This window comes from Sceloporus occidentalis, unplaced genomic scaffold (genome assembly GCF_023333645.1).
Source record: "Sceloporus occidentalis isolate IW3139 unplaced genomic scaffold, rSceOcc1.0.p SCAF_97, whole genome shotgun sequence".
Taxonomy (NCBI): domain Eukaryota; kingdom Metazoa; phylum Chordata; class Lepidosauria; order Squamata; family Phrynosomatidae; genus Sceloporus; species Sceloporus occidentalis.
In genome coordinates, this window is record NW_028317077.1 from 3,768,397 (window position 1) to 3,784,618 (window position 16,222).

Consider the following 16,222-nt stretch of genomic DNA (forward strand, 5'->3'; position numbering starts at 1 on the left):
ATTAAGTACACGGCTGTACACAGTGATGTACAGAACATGTATAGTTTATGGCAAGGCTAATACACAGACCTTCGTTAGCAGATCCTCCCGGGGGTGTCTTATTGGGGGTGTTATATTCACTGAAAGGTCGCACAGAATGAATCTCCTGTGAGGCGAACAGCCCGTGGGGGGCGAAATGGAAAGAGGGGATCCTGATGAACCTCTCGACGTGTTTGCATGGGAGAAAAAAAATCCTTAAAGGTTAAACCTGTCATATATAGTATGAAGGCAGTTATGGAAAATTACTTTTTTTTTTCTCCAGTAAAGGTTGGTTGATCTGTTAATTGTAACTTAAAACTGTAGTTTCATCGGATAAAAAGTATTAAAGCTATACTTGACCGCTCACTAAATGAAGTGCTGGCTCACAGAAAATCTCGGGGTCTAACAAGACCCCGATGTGCATACGTGGATTTGGGAGCACTGTCTAGCGACAGCCGAAACCGACAGAAAGAAGGGGCAAAGCTGACGGGACTTTTTAAATACCACCTGAAAATACGAATTTAAGGATTTCAATATACATTGATGTTTGGCACTATAGTGTCATACCCAATATATATTCTTTGCTGTTATCAAACATTTGCACGCCCCAGAGGAGTAGATTAAAGTACATGGAGATTTCGGAAGCTGTTGAGAAGCTTATCGCCCCAGTTTAAAGCCCGGTTTGAAACCATTTGAGTACCAGAACAGGGCGACGCATCATTACAAGAAAACGTCACTCACGGTACTCGGTGCTGGAAAATTTCAAGAGTCTCAAACAGGTTCTGCACGCGGATCTTCAACGGCCGATGAATTGAGATCAATACGTTATTAGCGATTATTTCACAAAGAAATTGCGACGGCGGTCAAACGGCATTTTCTGGGTCGTACACTAGACATGCCTATAAAACTGAGTACTTGTATCGCTTTACGCTCGTCCCTTACAGCCGAAGCGAAGTACACCAGGCGTTTCCAGGGGGCAATAATGGGATACATCAGGAGACACAATCACCATACCATGGCCAACAAAAGCATTGATGCATTCGGCAAATCCCCCGAAACATATAACCAGACCTCCCTTGGATCGGTAAATGTGATGAATGGGGTCTGTTGGGCTGGGGGGGATGGGTTTGAAGCTCTGGCCACTGAGTTGTAGGTGGGAAAAACAAAACATGTAAAAATAAATATGGGATGATAGGACTATGAAGAGTCTGCCGCAGGCGCTGCTCCTTTGTGAAGAGTTTAAATTGATTACGTTAAAAAAAAATAAAAAAAATAAAAATATTTGCACATTTTCTTCCACCAATTACAGAAGAAACACACGATTTACAGAGCGAGATATAAGGGGACGCTTTATGCAGTTGCACACACCTAACGGCTACATTATACATAAACCAGAATATCAGGCCATCTAGTCAGCCTGGTATACCAGCTGTAATGCCCCTAATCAGTATTTGGTTAGATTCAGGACCTTATACCATGCATTATTTAAACTCCTTCACTGTATTAACCTCTACCACCTCTGTTGGGAGGCTGCTGCTGTCGTTGTTAGTTAGCCCAATGCACAGCACCGGTGAATCTGTTTACCTTTATAATTCATCTATGTTTAGTAAAGTTACAGCATTAGAGCTACTGATGACTGTAGGACAGATGAGCGCCATTTTACCCCCTGCAGCCCCTCATACTCTATGCTGGAGGTGACCGGTGATACAGTGCAGGGCCCGAGTAGGCCAGGGATATAGAGGGGGGAGGGGCAGGCTGTCGGTATGAGGGGGTTATCGGTATCCTCGCGCGGGGGAGATTTACCTCTCCGTGACACTGAACGCTAAGGGCCTGTTTGGTTGCACGAAGGGTTAAATGGCAGCGCGCAGGAAGGAAGGGCACATTGCTGGCAAACGGAACCTCTAATCCACCTCCTTCCAGAGTAGCGGAGGACAAGTGCAGGCCCCGGCCCTCTGCATCCCGCCCGCTTCATCACCCCCAGCCTCCGCGTCAGCCCAACTCCTTAAAGGCCGTTATCGCCATTACAGAATAAAATGAAGCCGGCTAACGCGCTTATAGCAACAGCATAATCACCACTCACACCCGTGTCCGGCTCTAAGGTCTTCTCCAGCAGGAACTGACGTAACCTAGACCACGCACGATGGTGGGAAAAGGGCGGGGGGGGGATTAATGGCGTCACATAACAGCAGCACGCACCTGATATTGCCACATTACGGTTGGCAACATTCACAATAAGAACTCGTGACGCGTAGGAGGACCTTAACCCGTACGTGCCATCCAGTGACGTCAGTGCGTAAGGTGGCATCGGCTTACGCTCTTTGGAATGTTCCAGAAGGAACACAATGCAGCCCAAGAAAGAGGCTGAAATGATTACTGTTAGAGCACATAGATGTTTATTATTTCATTATTTTCCTTAATTCATAAAATATATGTTTTACCAATATAAATGTTGCAGCAAAATTGTACATAAAGCAACAGTCTACTACAGGGATGGAATCGGGATGACTAAGTGGCCGTGGCACTTTAAGGCCAGGTGTCAGGTGCCTGCAAGCTGCCGGCAGAAAGTATGGGGCACTGTTTACCAGCATCCCACTGGGATCCTGGAACATTCTAAAAGAGAACCCTGAGACTCTTGAAATATTTACCCTTTAATAGCCCATCAGGAACATTCTATGTAATGAATGTCTTTCCGCTCCATGAGAGCAGTTGTACAGCGTTAATCCCTGAAATTGCTGCAATGAAGGGGTTAACGGTGGCATCTTTAGTTCCCACAGGAACGTGTGAGGACCTATCAATGCTGTGCACAATATGGGAGATCAAACTAATATACCGTTTTAATACCCTACTTACTGGGACAGAGAATTCATCTCCCATTATAACATTACCAACCATTAATCCCTTTAAATTCAAATTAACTACAAACAATTTATTCCTGGGAACATTTGACACCTTCATGGATCTGGCATATGTCTAATGGTTTTATGGCCCCTCTAACCAGGGAGTGAACTGACCAACGATGCTTTGATGGAACCATATCTGTCCATTGGATCTCTGCTAGTCCAACTAATTTACTGCTGAACAATTCCCCAATACCTCTGTGTTTATCTAAAGTCTTTGTTAACGTGTGAATTGTGCTTTTGTATTTAGAAAAGTCTGTGTTAGCTTCGTTAATGCCTGAGGAAGGGACCTAACAACTTGGTCTCGAAAGCTCGCAATCAAACTCTCAGTTAGCTAATAAATGGTATCATTTTAACTATACTTTTCTCAAATTAGTCATAAACATCATTTTTACTATTATTACCCGATTACTGATGTCACTAATTATTGATCTGATTATTTTTAATTTAAAAATAGTTATTTGAGTTTTAACAATCAAGCTAATAAATTGCTATGCGATTACTGAATAATGACTCTATACACAATACAGTAACTTTAACCCTAGCCCCATACCTAACCACGTCTAACGCTGCCACTATCCACTAGCAGTACCCCAGTACTATCCCTTGGGCTATTCCCTTAACTGCTAGATTTAATCACTGAGACACAAAATAAAGAAAAGTCCCCAAACCCATTGAAGGAACTTTGGCAAAAACCATGAAATGTGCCCAAGAAAAAAAGTTAGGAGTCACATGTGTAGCATTTATTCTGATATGTGCAAAAATGTGAGGAAGAAAAAAAGCATCAATTATCCTGTGTTCCGTTACATTCATGTTTATGGCAGTTCACATAGAACTAGGGTGTCTTTGAAATCCTCAAGTGATGTGCTTTCAGGGAATATATAGTTTATGGGGGTTATTTTGTTTAGTTGCATTTTACTCCAAAAGCATTGGGGTCTCTTGTGACTGTGTAACGCTGACATACCACAGATATGTGGTATACCCCCCAGCTCATGGCATGCTTGAGAAAAGGAAGTAAATCGGTTGAGAATTTCTGAAGATTTTAAGAGCTAAGGTTTCTGGTTAGAAGAGGTTGTTTGGAGGAAACGGAGTGAGTAAGAGGTAAGGTGAGAGAGCAAGGTAGGACGTTGTGATCAAAGAGGGGGGAAGGGGGTTATAGAAGTTAGTAAGTAAGCACATGCTAGAAAAAAATAAGGCCCAGGGTGTGACCATCTTAGTGAATAGGGTTAGTATGCTGAGATAACTAACTGAGATGACTATGAGATAAAAAAGAGGAGGTAATGGAAAGGATTTTTGAAGCCATAGGACTCAAAGGTGTGTCTAATGGGATGTTGAAGTCTCCCAAGGATGACAGAGGGGGGGGGGGGCAGAGCAGAAGAAGTGGGGAACCCACGAGGATAGTTGATCAAGAAAGATATTAGCAATAAGGGGTCAAATAACTGGATAGCATAAACCCTTCATTGGTTGATGCCAGAGAAGGCCCCTACCAGGGACCAATAGAATCTCTCGTATGGCCCTTTAACTTCTGGAGCCTTCCCAGGCAAAGTTTACTTCTGGAGTTAAAGATCTGTATCTGCGAGTCTATTGGTCCCGGCAGGGGCCTCCTCTGGCATCAACCAATAAAGATCAACGGCCCTTCATTGGTTGATGACAGAGGAGGCCCCTGCCGACGACCAGCAGAGCCGCTCTTACAGACTTTTATCTCCCAGAGCCGGGAGACCAATGGTCTCCCCATGCCAAATTTCGGAGTCAGGAGTTAAAGGTCCGTACGAGGGACTCTATTGGTCACCGGCACTGAGTTTCTCTGGCATCAATCAAAGAAGGGCAGCTCTAGAGAGAGCCTAAATTTATTCACGAAGGGAAGATTTGCCAGGAGAATTGGATGTTTCTCCAACAAGTAGGGCTTAGCTGGCCCTGTATTATGCATAAGTCAATGGGTGGGGAGACATCAACGAAATGTATCTGATTTAATTATATTTTTTATAGGACCAGCCAAGATTTGTCTTAGTGGACATTTACTTTGGTTGTACCTTCATAATGCATAGTGAACTTAAGAAGTTAAAAACATAACTCTTTATTCACTAAAGGGAAACTCAACTTTCCCTTTAGTGAATAAACCGCAGCGGTGTATTTACTTTGGAAGATGCCTGACCCCCCTACTTACCAGTCCATTAAGCCTGGTTTGATTTTCTTATTGTACTAGATATTCCAACAATGTTAAGGTGTGAAAACGAGATTGTTAGAGTAAAATGTTTGAAGACCACAAAAAACAATCAGACGTTATTTTAGCCAGCGCTTCCTAATGTATATCTAGCTAATGTAGGTCATTGCCTTCAGGCTGATGTCGGCACACAAAGTTCCAATGCCATATAATGCAATATTCAAAAACATTACTAAAAAAAAACACTGGAAAATGAGGTTAATGTAGAAAAGGTTATACAGGTTTGGGACAGTATTGAATCTTCTCGGGAATGAACATCCAGCCAAAATATCATTTATAACAAAATAATCCAAGACATAATAAATGTCTCTACAACAACATCCAGGGATCTGCAGGCCTCTCTAGCCTCAGATCAGGCCAGCGTTTGCCATCAGAAAAAAACAAAACACTAAGTAAACATGAGGTTTACGGCAAAGTAGCAAGATGGAAGCTGCTGATCTCTTACGAGCATGAATGTTCTTCTAGAGTTTGACAAAAAGAGCCTGGATGCTCCTCAAGAATTCTGAAACAATATTCGGACAAAATAATCAAAACTAGTTTTTTTTGGGGTGACACAGGCCCTTCTATAGCGGACGAAAAAGCAAATACTGCCTGCCGCAATAAGAACTGCATGTTGGTGATAGCGTCATATGGAATGCTTTACTACATCAGGACCGAGATAATTTGGCGCCTCAAGGTACCATGAATTATGTTTTTATTAGATAATTCGACAGATGATACTCAATTGGGGTTTGCAGCAAAGCAATCATTTAAGCAGGCGCTTCTACATGAGAATTGCTGAAAAACAAGAAAATTTCAGAAAAAGCCTAGTCAAAGGCTATAAATTAATTACCTAAGTATCAAAATGATGTGATGTTTCTTCAATCTGATTATAGGCTTTGGTTGACAATCTAAGAAGCCATATTGAAATAGAAAAACTAATAAGATTAAAATGTAATTCAGGACATAATTAATCTCTCCTATGTGGCGGGAAGCCAGAAATACGCCCACATAAACAAATTAATCATGAATGGGCTATATAGTATCACAAAGTATCCCTGTATACGCGAGAAATAACCATTTCATTCCAAACGACTTTGTAATAATATATATAAATATATATACAATATATATATATAATCTGTTCGGTGGTATCATGATCGAAGAAGAGAGAGAGAGAAGGGGTCATCCAAGTCATAAAGCAAAGAAAAACAGACACATATTATAAATTAAAAAATATATATTTTATTATTTTTTCCATTTTTATTAGATAACTGATTACTATCTGATCAGTCAGTGATCAATATGAGTGGACTAAATACATCACTTACAAGTGGTTTTATACCAGTTACAGTTTTTGTTATTTTACAATGTTTTATTTTTAACAGATATTTTTATCTGATCAATAATTAATAACTCATTAAGGCACTGAACAATGATCGGCCTCACCTGGTGGGTGCACATTATACACAAATACTTTTTTCACATACAAAATAAATAAATGGCATCTGATATTTTATTGTATCTCTCTATCTTTTCCCTGCTGGTCCGGACATGCAGAATTCAGAATAATGGTTTAAAAACCACAGGACAGTGTCGCGAGTCACTTTACAACCTGAAATCCAGCATGAACCCAGAGCGTAGAGGTCTGTATATACAAAGACACTGATCTTCCTACTCATGTAGTAGGCACACGCTGGAGTGATGTTTCTGAGGGCCCACCTTAATGGGGCGGTGGTGAGGAGATCTCCTTTATAACCAACTCATTTGCACTGCAGAGATCTGTACTTTAGGCGGCACAAACTTCTATCATGCAGGTCTGGACTGGTCATCTGGAAAACGCCCGGTGTGCTGGTGGCCGATACAGTCCTATACTTACAGATAAAGATCTGGGACATGCAGAGTGTAACTGCGTAACGTGTGGCTGCGCATAAACAGCCGGGAGCTGCACTTTCATAATTTGGCAACTACAGGCTTTAAAGCCCCACGGCCACTTATTCATCCCCAGCTCAAACTTGCCATGGTATTCCCCATGATGAAGAGCCTTGTGATACATGATGTTCACCAGAACACATATAACTATCACATATTACTGAGCATGACACGCGGCAGTTAACTATGCAATTGGTTAGATGAGATTATACATTGTGTGCTGCAGGGGGAAGCACTTGTTAAAATTATACGTGTCCATGAAAACATGGCCTATGTGGTCACCCTATTGAGATATGACATCAGAGATGCCCTAATGGTAAGGCCTAGGGCTGCGCCCCTAATACATGCAACATTGGGCTCTACAGCCACCTGTGATGTCATGCGCGATGCTAATGAGTGTATCGCGTACAACGAATGGGAGAGTTTCAAACCACCTTGGACAAGGCTTTGTGGTTCTGAATTACATACACTGCAATCAAACCCCACTGAAACTAAATATAGGGGTTCTATACTTCCAGGTTTAGCTGAATGCAAAAAAACAGAATGTTGCAGAATCTTGTAATACCTTTTTTATTGGACTAACAGTATTTAAAATAATAGACGAGCTTTCGGGAGTCCTCCCTTTATCAAGTCAAAAGCATTTGACTTGATAAAGGGAGGACTCCCGAAAGCTCGTCTATTATTTTAAATACTGTTAGTCCAATAAAAAAGGTATTACAAGATTCTGCAACATTCTGTTTTTTTGCATTCTTATACACTGGACTAATACGGCTACCCCAAACTACAGGTTTAGCTGACAAAGGCTACGGTATCTGCCATTAAAGAATAGGACAGAGCCTTATGAAGTCTGACGTACTACCACTAGTGCTTAAGATCAGATTCAGCCCGCTCTTTGCACGTTAGGCTACAGAAAGCTTCTAAATGCCAAATCTGATCGGGTTTCCTCTTGCCAATCACAAGATGGCGCCACACATCTTCGGCCTATTCGCGTTCTAGATCGTACGCGACGCCGCTTTGTTTCATCTGTCATTGCGTCTCAACTCGCCCCCTTTGTATCCTGCGTGCTCTGCTGACGTCAGTTCCTGTCGGAAAGCATCCTTACATTCGGACGCGGGTTTAAATTGACAGGTGTGTAGCGCTCGCTGCTCCTTGGTGGTTTTTGTTTGATGTTGTGTCTGGAAAAAGGGGGTGGCGGCTGAAATGTTCGCCCGGGCATTCTGTAGAGACGTCTGTCGGGGGAAAAGATACACGGAGGGGGGAAAAAAAAGTTCCCCGGACAGCTGGTTCTTCGTCTCATAAAAGGAGGCGGGAATAGTGGTCCCTCTTGTTACCGCCATGCGGTCCGTTGCTGGCAGTGAATGAGTTAATCCCGCTCCATGCGCGTGGAGACCGAGTGGCGGCGCGAGACAATGAGATGACGAGTCTATTGGTCCCGTGTCGTTCTCGTGCCGATGCTCGCGCTCCTACCTGGGATGGGATTAACCCTTCATCTGCCAGTGCAACAGAGAATAGAGGGAACACACTGCAGCGAAATATATAACCTTAAAGGAAAAAAAAACACCTCACTATAGCTTCAAAGGATACCCTGCTGCGCTGTGGGAATGGGGAGGATGCCATATTGGGATACCGTTAGCATAATAAAATGGCGCTTGGATAACAAAGGAGGCTCGGGGGGAGGAATCTGCGCAGTTAGGGCATTAAAATGGGGTGTTGCGATGGTTACCCGTGTATGTTGACGCTGTTACACACAGCAGACTGCAGACCCATGCCATCAGATAGCCTGGGGCCCAGAACAAACCTAAAGGCAGGAGCCCTCTGCCCCATTCCACCCCATGCTACTCTTATTGCCCTGCCTAATGCTTGCAATAGGGCCACTGGGCCCCAAGGTTCCTAAAGCCTCACATGAGCCATAAAAGAGGGCCTGGGACAGACAAGAGAGGTCAGACCTCCCTCCTGCTTGCCCGGGCCAGATATGTGGCTACTGGATTCATGGCGGCCTCTGGTCCCGCTATAAATTGAGTTTAGTTTAGTTTCTGCTCTTAAGAAAAATGTGTGAACCTTCATTACGTTAAAAGTATGGTTTGCCCGTATTGTTGTGTTTTGTATCAAAAGGTCAGATGGGTTTATTTATGTGCTGGAGCTCACCTCCTCCTGCGCGTCTCCTTAAGCGCCTTGGCCGGTCTCAGACAATATGGCAGCCAGCCATGTCCATATTGTGCTGTCTGGCCCTTCACTGCTGAGTTAATGCTTTTAAAATAAATGATCATTGCGTTACGTTTATTGAACATTAGAGAAACTCCAGGGCATGGTGTTTTATTTAAACGTGTATCTCTAAGCAATTTCAGTTAAGTCTGTCGCTGACATTCTGTTTGGATTGTGCAAAGCAACGCCACCAAACAGTACTGTGCAAAAGTTTTAGGCAGGTGTGGAAAAAATGCTGTAAGGTACAAATATTCATTTTTATAATTCAACAAATTGTGAAGCAAGGGTGGCCAACCTTCGCCTTCAAAACAGCATTAATTCTTCAATGTAGACTTGAGCAAAGTCAGGGGTTTTGTAGGCATCTAGTTAGGTGTATGATTAAACAATTGTACCACACAGGTGCTAATGATCATCAATTTAATGTGTAGGTTGAAACCCAATCATAAACAGAAACAGCTGTGTAGAAGGAATAAAACTGGGTGAGGAAAAGCCAAACTCACTCACAAGGTGAGGTTGCTGAAGCCATACGCCATGCCAAGACTGAGCACAGCAACACGACTCAAGGTAGTTATACTGCATAAGCAAGGTCTCTCCCAGGCAGAGGTTTCCAGGCAGACAGGGGTCTCCAGATGCGCTGTCCAAGCCCTCTTGAAGAAGCACAAAGAAACGGGCGATGTTGAGGACCGTGGACGCAGCGGTCGGCCAAGGAAACTTAGTGCAGCAGATGAAAGACACATCATGCTTACTTCCCTTTGCAATTGGAAACTGTCCAGCAGCGCCATCAGCTCAGCGTTGGCAGAAAACAGTGGGACCCTGGTGCACCCATCTACTGTCCGGAGAAGTCTGGTCAGAAGTGTTCTTCATGGAAGACTTGCGGCCGAAAAGTATGTAACTCCCATGGTGCTCTGCTCTTGCTGCATCAGAAAGGTTTTGTATAGTAGCTGGGAGGACACGTGATGTTCAGCCCCATATGGTAATTACATATCTCCGATCGGAAGACACACCGAGTGGGACACGCATTTCGTACCTGGTGCCTATTTATAGGCTTATGCACACGCATCTGGTGTGAAATGCGTTAAATGTCTCGTTATGCGTGTAAAATAAAGACTTTTATTATGGATTTTATTTGATAGGAGATATGTAACTACCATAGCGGATCAAAATAAGCTGTCGTTTCTTCCAAGGGTTTTAAAGCGCAGCATGGTGTTAAGAATTATGTTGAATATGCGTTGGTGGTTGACGTTATAGCTTGCATGAGCATAACCATTGGGAGTTACTCACTAAGAGGGTTGTGTTTTAGCTCCTTGACTTCACTATACGTTACGAAGGTCCAAACCCAGTGAGCTTTCCTGCAGGAAATAACATTGAATTATGCATTATACAGGGCCAGGAGACATGCTTTACGCTGGAGACATGTGCCGTTGTTGGCCCTTCGTGATGTATAATGATTTGGGAGCTAACCACAACTACTCCTTTAGTGAAGCAAGTAAACTTGTGCATTCAAACCTCCGAAAATGAGGCAAGCCCCCCACAAAACGAAGCAAAAAGCTCAGAATTTTTGTTTGAATTTCGCAGGCTTATTCTCCAACACTCTCGTTCTTATTTACTCTCTCTCACGCTCTTTGTCTCCCTACCTTCTCCTCTGACCACTTCTGTGTCTCACAGCTCCGTTTATTCTCTAGCATCTTTTTTTTTTTCTTCTCGCTTCTGCCTCCTTTTTTCGTCTGCATCAGCAGAGACGTGACATCTCTGTGACCTTCTGATAACATCCTCTCCCACCCCCGATGTGAGGATCGTGGTGGAGAGGTTGCCCATAAGCTCCACTTTGCCCAAAGATAACCTCCCCTGAACCTCCACAAAAATGGTCGAGCTTCTGGTGACCTCCTCTCCCCCAATTGGAGCGTGTCACGGGAAGCGCAGGCATTTTTGCGGAAGTTCACCGGATGGTCCTGTCTGCGGTGATGCGGGCGAAGAAGGAAGAGAGAAGAACAAGAAGATGAAGCGGATCTGCGAGACACGGAAGCAGTCGGCAGAGAGTGTAAGGAGACATTCAGTGAGTGTGGGTGAGAGTCAATATAGGCTTTGAGCAACAAATTTTTGTTAAAGGTTTTAAAAAGTCCCCCGATTTTCATCCGTACCCTATTCGCAGGAAACAGATTTGTTGGGCTATGGGTGTTCCAGTGTCTGCCTTAGATTTTTTTCATGTTTATGTTCATACAGAATTTATTTTAAACCTCCTAATCTTTGGTTTTTCTTATTTTAAGCCCTTATGGTCAATTTTTTTTTCTTTCTTCATTCCAGGGAATCACAATTTCTTACTGTTCTCTGTCTTTCTCCAGCTCCTGATTACAGCGAGAAGGAGGGAGGCAGAGAACGAAGTAAAAGGCAGCGCTTAACTCTTCTGAGCTTTTCCCTCCTGGTTTATGCCGGGTGTTTGTAAATCCACCCGTGCCCATACGCCCTAACGTCCGTTTAGGTTACAGCGAGTCACAATCCATGAGCCGGTCTCCAGATTTTGATTTGTAGGGATTTTAAATTTTTACTGATTTTGAAATTGCTGAAAGCAATATTTTAATGCTTTAATTAGGAAGGCAAATATTTACTTTAACGTTATGCATAAATTAACCAAAGTTTGTGTTTCCCCCCCTCTGTTTAGCATGCCAAAATCAAAGGAACTTGTTTCGTCCAGCACATCTGGCAGTGACTCTGATAGCGAGGTTGACCAAAAGGTGAGCTTTAGTTGTAGCTTGGGTGCCAGGGTCAGGGCAAGTTGATCTGACATTGGCTGACTTCTCTTTCAAAGGGAACATTTTCCTGCCACAGATCTGCAGTGGCAAAAATAATCTGCCTATGATGAGGGAGATCTACAGGGATAAATTGCCTGTATATTAAACTCCCGATCGATTTTATATATATATATAACAGATTGAATAAGTATCTTGTGATTGGACTAACAGAATTTAGGAATGACAAACTTTAAAGGTTTCACTAATTCAAGCAATTAACATAATAATATTATATATGTCTATAAAAAAATGGAGTCAGTAGTAGAAGGAAACTATCATCTCTTCTATCTTTGTAAATACAGTACAGGGTGTTTTTTCTGAGTGCGAGCAACCTTGTTTTATGGTCTGCCTACTTGTTTCATTGTCTATTTTTCTTATTGCACGTTGGTGGTAATATATATACAATAGCATACTGTTAGGAAAACAGTATAGACAGCCATACCTTGGCATAAGTGCACCTAAGTAGCACAGAATACTTAATCCCAGGTATAAGCCCATGACGTGAGTTCTTCATTGGCTCTGGGTCTGTTTCAGGTATAGAAGATATTTATTTTTCTTAAATGTTGTTCATTTTTGTTTTGTTTTTCAGCCTAAAAGAAAAAGCCAACCCCCTCCAGAGAAAGAAAAACCTGCAAAGAAACAAAAAACAGGTGAAAGTTCTAAAGGAGCCGCATCCTCCAAACAAAGCGGCGGCAACAAAGATGATAACATGTTCCAGGTAATGCTGAACTCCTGCAGTTTCGCTGGGATTTATCAAAATTTTTTTCTAGTTATTGGAGTTGGAAGCAAATCAGTATGCTGTGGTTATAATGGCAAAAGTCACTTTTTTGTAAAAGTGAAACATTTATATTATGCTAACCACAATTCAGAGTGGAAGGGCTAAAACTCACTTTTTGTTGTAGCAAAATAAGGTGGTGATAATATTCCACTATAAATATTCTGTTAATATACTGTATTAGAATGCTTATATGTATAGTAAATGATTTAGGCTCTAGTCACTGGATATTCAATGGGCTCTGCAACGCTCACAAATCAAACTTACGGTACAGGAGGCTACTGCCTTTTCTCTGTTTCGTGTGTATTAAATAATACCAGAGTTTGTCCTGCGTAGGCGTTGGATACCTTTGTGTGTTCCTAACAGTCTTCCCACCACTCTCTAAAAAGATCATTATATAAAGGGTTTTTTTTCCTTTTTTTTTCTTATGATCAGATTGGAAAAATGAGGTACGTCAATGTTCGAGACTTTAAAGGGAAGGTCCTAATTGACATCAGAGAATACTGGATGAATCCAGAAGGAGATATGAAGCCAGGAAAGAAAGGTAATTTTATTCAATACATTACATTTAACAGCAGATTCCGTAGGGCTTTTACACTAAGGGGCAATGAAAATATTTGACAATAATGGCTGTAGTGAGGATGTATATTATATTCTACTCAGTTAAGTGAAAGTCTGATTTATGAGTTCAGTGACCTTCCAGCTGTTAACTTTCCCCAATAGAAGAAATTATCTAAATAAAACAAAAGTATAGACCTTAAAGTGCCACAAGTCTGGCTCTGTTTGGTAGTGTTGGTTGTATTGTTTCTGATTACTGTTGTAGTTGAAGGATTAGAGTGTTTTTCTACATTGGTATAAGTCTTCACATATAGGTTTCCGGTTTAAAATGATATCCTCTCCAGGTGAACAGGTCTGCAGGGATTAGAACAGTACAGGCTGAGCCGTAGTTAATGGATCCTTCCTATTGGTTGGTGTTAAATAAGGATTACTAAGAGTTTTATGATCGTAGCGTTTGCAGCAGGTTCTGCCTTTGGAGCTTTATTATATTCCTTTCTCGGAGACTGGTCAATTTAACAAAACTGTGTTAAGGACTCGGGACTGAATTTGTGCGCACACTCTCTCATATGCCGCGCACACACACACACACACACACTCATATGCCGCGCGCACACTCTCTCATATGCCTGCTCGCACACCAACAGACACGCACACCATTAAAAAAAATAGAAGTGACACCTTGGAGGATCCAATTCTGTCTCTGGAAATAAAACTTGTGCACCATTCATCTACTGTAAAGGTGATTGATTTCAAATGAATATTACTATTCCATATTGCAAAAATGTATTTTGTATTGTAATTTATTAGTTTTGGTAAAAAATAAAGAAGTCTTGAATCCCTGTACTATGAAGCTTTTCTGGAGTTTATTTTTCTCTAGTTATTCAAGTAAACACATTTCGCTGCCTTGTCTTTAATACAAAAGTTTTAATATTGTCACAGTACGTATTTTATATACTTTTTTTGTATAACTTGAGCTGTTGCGGGCAACACTTTATTTTGCCCCTCTTTTGAAATTATAACTCCTAAAGTTTAAACAGGAACTTTTGTGTATTTTAGGTATTTCTTTAAATCCTGAACAGTGGAACCAGCTGAAGGAGCAGATGTCTGATATCGATGATGCAATAAGAAGACTGTAAAAGACCCTTGAATGCAGTGAAATCTCATGCTTTAGTTTTAAGCACTCTTTTTACGTTTTGCAATGGTTTTCTACTCCCCCCCCCCCCCCCTCCATTTTACCAACTATTGTACGTTTTGGTTAGCAAAACAATTTGACACATGAATCATTTATGTGCATTTCAGTGTACACTGGTTTAATTGAAATCTTGTCATTAAACTTATTTTTTTTTCCGAAAACACTAATAAATTTGTCCCAGTTAATGCAAAGATGGCTTACAATTTAAAGCCGCTGAATGCGGCCGATTATCCGGTGGTTTTGCTTTGTCTATTCGTTTTGGAAATAACTACGCATAATGTGACAAAAATGTGGTTGACGCTATGGATCCGTGGAGCTCCACGGACGATGGCTGTTGAGTTGGATAGAAGGCTGTCCATCTGTGTGAGTGGATAGTGGTTCCAATAAGGGATACAGAACTGTAATGACTTGGATATCTTTATAAAAAAAATCTGTTTTGCAGCATCTGTCACTTCAATATAACCTGCAGTGTGTATTTATAATAAGCAGCCTTTAACTCCTTGCTGGACTGATCATACATTGGGGAACAGTATTTATAGCACGTTAATATTACTGTAAAGTGCTTGAATAATACTAAAACACCCTCTTGTTTAATTGGGCTGCCATTGTCTTGGGTACTAGACTGAATGTTGGTTAGTAGTTTTAACCTTAAAGTCTCCTCCAAACTTGTATTTTATTTTATTAATGCCTTTAGCGCTTGTATGTTGGCGCATGCATTGTTTAGTTATTGGTGTTAAAATTAAATTTCTCTCTTATCTTATTCTTTTCCTGGATGCCTCTACTGAAACCAGGGAGAATAGGCACTTAAACTTCTTGCACGTTTTTAGTAGCAATGCCAGAGATGCAGCAGCCAATCACGTGTGGCACAAAACGTCGGTGTTCAGGTTGAATGCATATGATTGGCTGCTACCACTCCCGTTGATATCCGTGGGAGTTGTTTTTCAGCATGTGTAAGAGGCATACCGCGGTATGCTCATTGCTCTTGGTACAGGCAGCTCAGGAGTTAAATGGAACAGAACTCCAATAACTAAAGAATGCCTGTAATCTCAATTTGGATGCAGTCTTTAAAAAAGGATTCAAGAGCTTCTTTACCAATTAACCTTTAAGGAGCATCCAGTATAGAAGCTATCTATATTACACTTTTTGACTCGTTTGTGTTCTTTTTGAAGCCATGTTTGAGCAGCCTGACCTCCTTAGCATGTGTGAAGATTTGCAAAACTACAGCAGGCGATTGCTTTTGTATTTGCTAGAACTTAAATGTCTTTAAGTTAAGTCCTTTACAATGCATAAAGTAACTCTTGGTGTATTTTGTACATATTTGTGTGTGTATATATATATATATATATATATATATATATATATAATATAAAAAAATCAGTGGTGTGAGATGTAAGAGTACACAAGTTTTTCTCCATGAAGTGAATTCATCTTTGGACTGACTTCCCACTGCACTGTGTCAAGAAAGACTGACAGGTCAGATCTTAGTCTTTTGTATTTTTTTTTGTTATTTGGAGAATTACAATAGAAACATGAAACAGTTATGTAGTAAGGGACATATACCCCCCCCCCCCCGCCACCTAACCCACAAGGATGTTCTATAGTGTATGTATGAAGAAAGTAATTTGTGTTGATGTCTAACAGGTGACTGTTCAATAACAATAT

At 41.5% G+C, this 16,222-nt stretch overlaps 1 protein-coding gene across 4 annotated transcripts; it reads left to right on the forward strand.

Annotated features, from left to right (window-relative positions):
• The first annotated feature begins 4,443 nt into the window (after window positions 1-4,443).
• LOC149284248 (activated RNA polymerase II transcriptional coactivator p15-like) lies at window positions 4,444-14,504 on the forward strand. 4 transcript variants are annotated; one of them, XM_089497036.1, is made up of 5 exons: window positions 4,444-4,460; window positions 11,906-11,978; window positions 12,625-12,753; window positions 13,246-13,354; window positions 14,425-14,504. In XM_089497036.1, exons 2-5 carry the CDS (start codon window positions 11,907-11,909, stop codon window positions 14,502-14,504), a joined length of 390 nt encoding a protein of 129 aa, XP_089353162.1. In that variant the 5' UTR covers window positions 4,444-4,460; window position 11,906. The 4 variants fall into 4 exon arrangements, with proteins under 4 accessions (XP_089353162.1, XP_089353159.1, XP_089353160.1 ...); XM_089497033.1 differs by lacking the exon at window positions 4,444-4,460 and having other exon boundaries at window positions 11,907-12,008; XM_089497034.1 differs by lacking the exon at window positions 4,444-4,460 and having other exon boundaries at window positions 11,907-12,002.
• The last annotated feature ends 1,718 nt before the right edge of the window (window positions 14,505-16,222 follow it).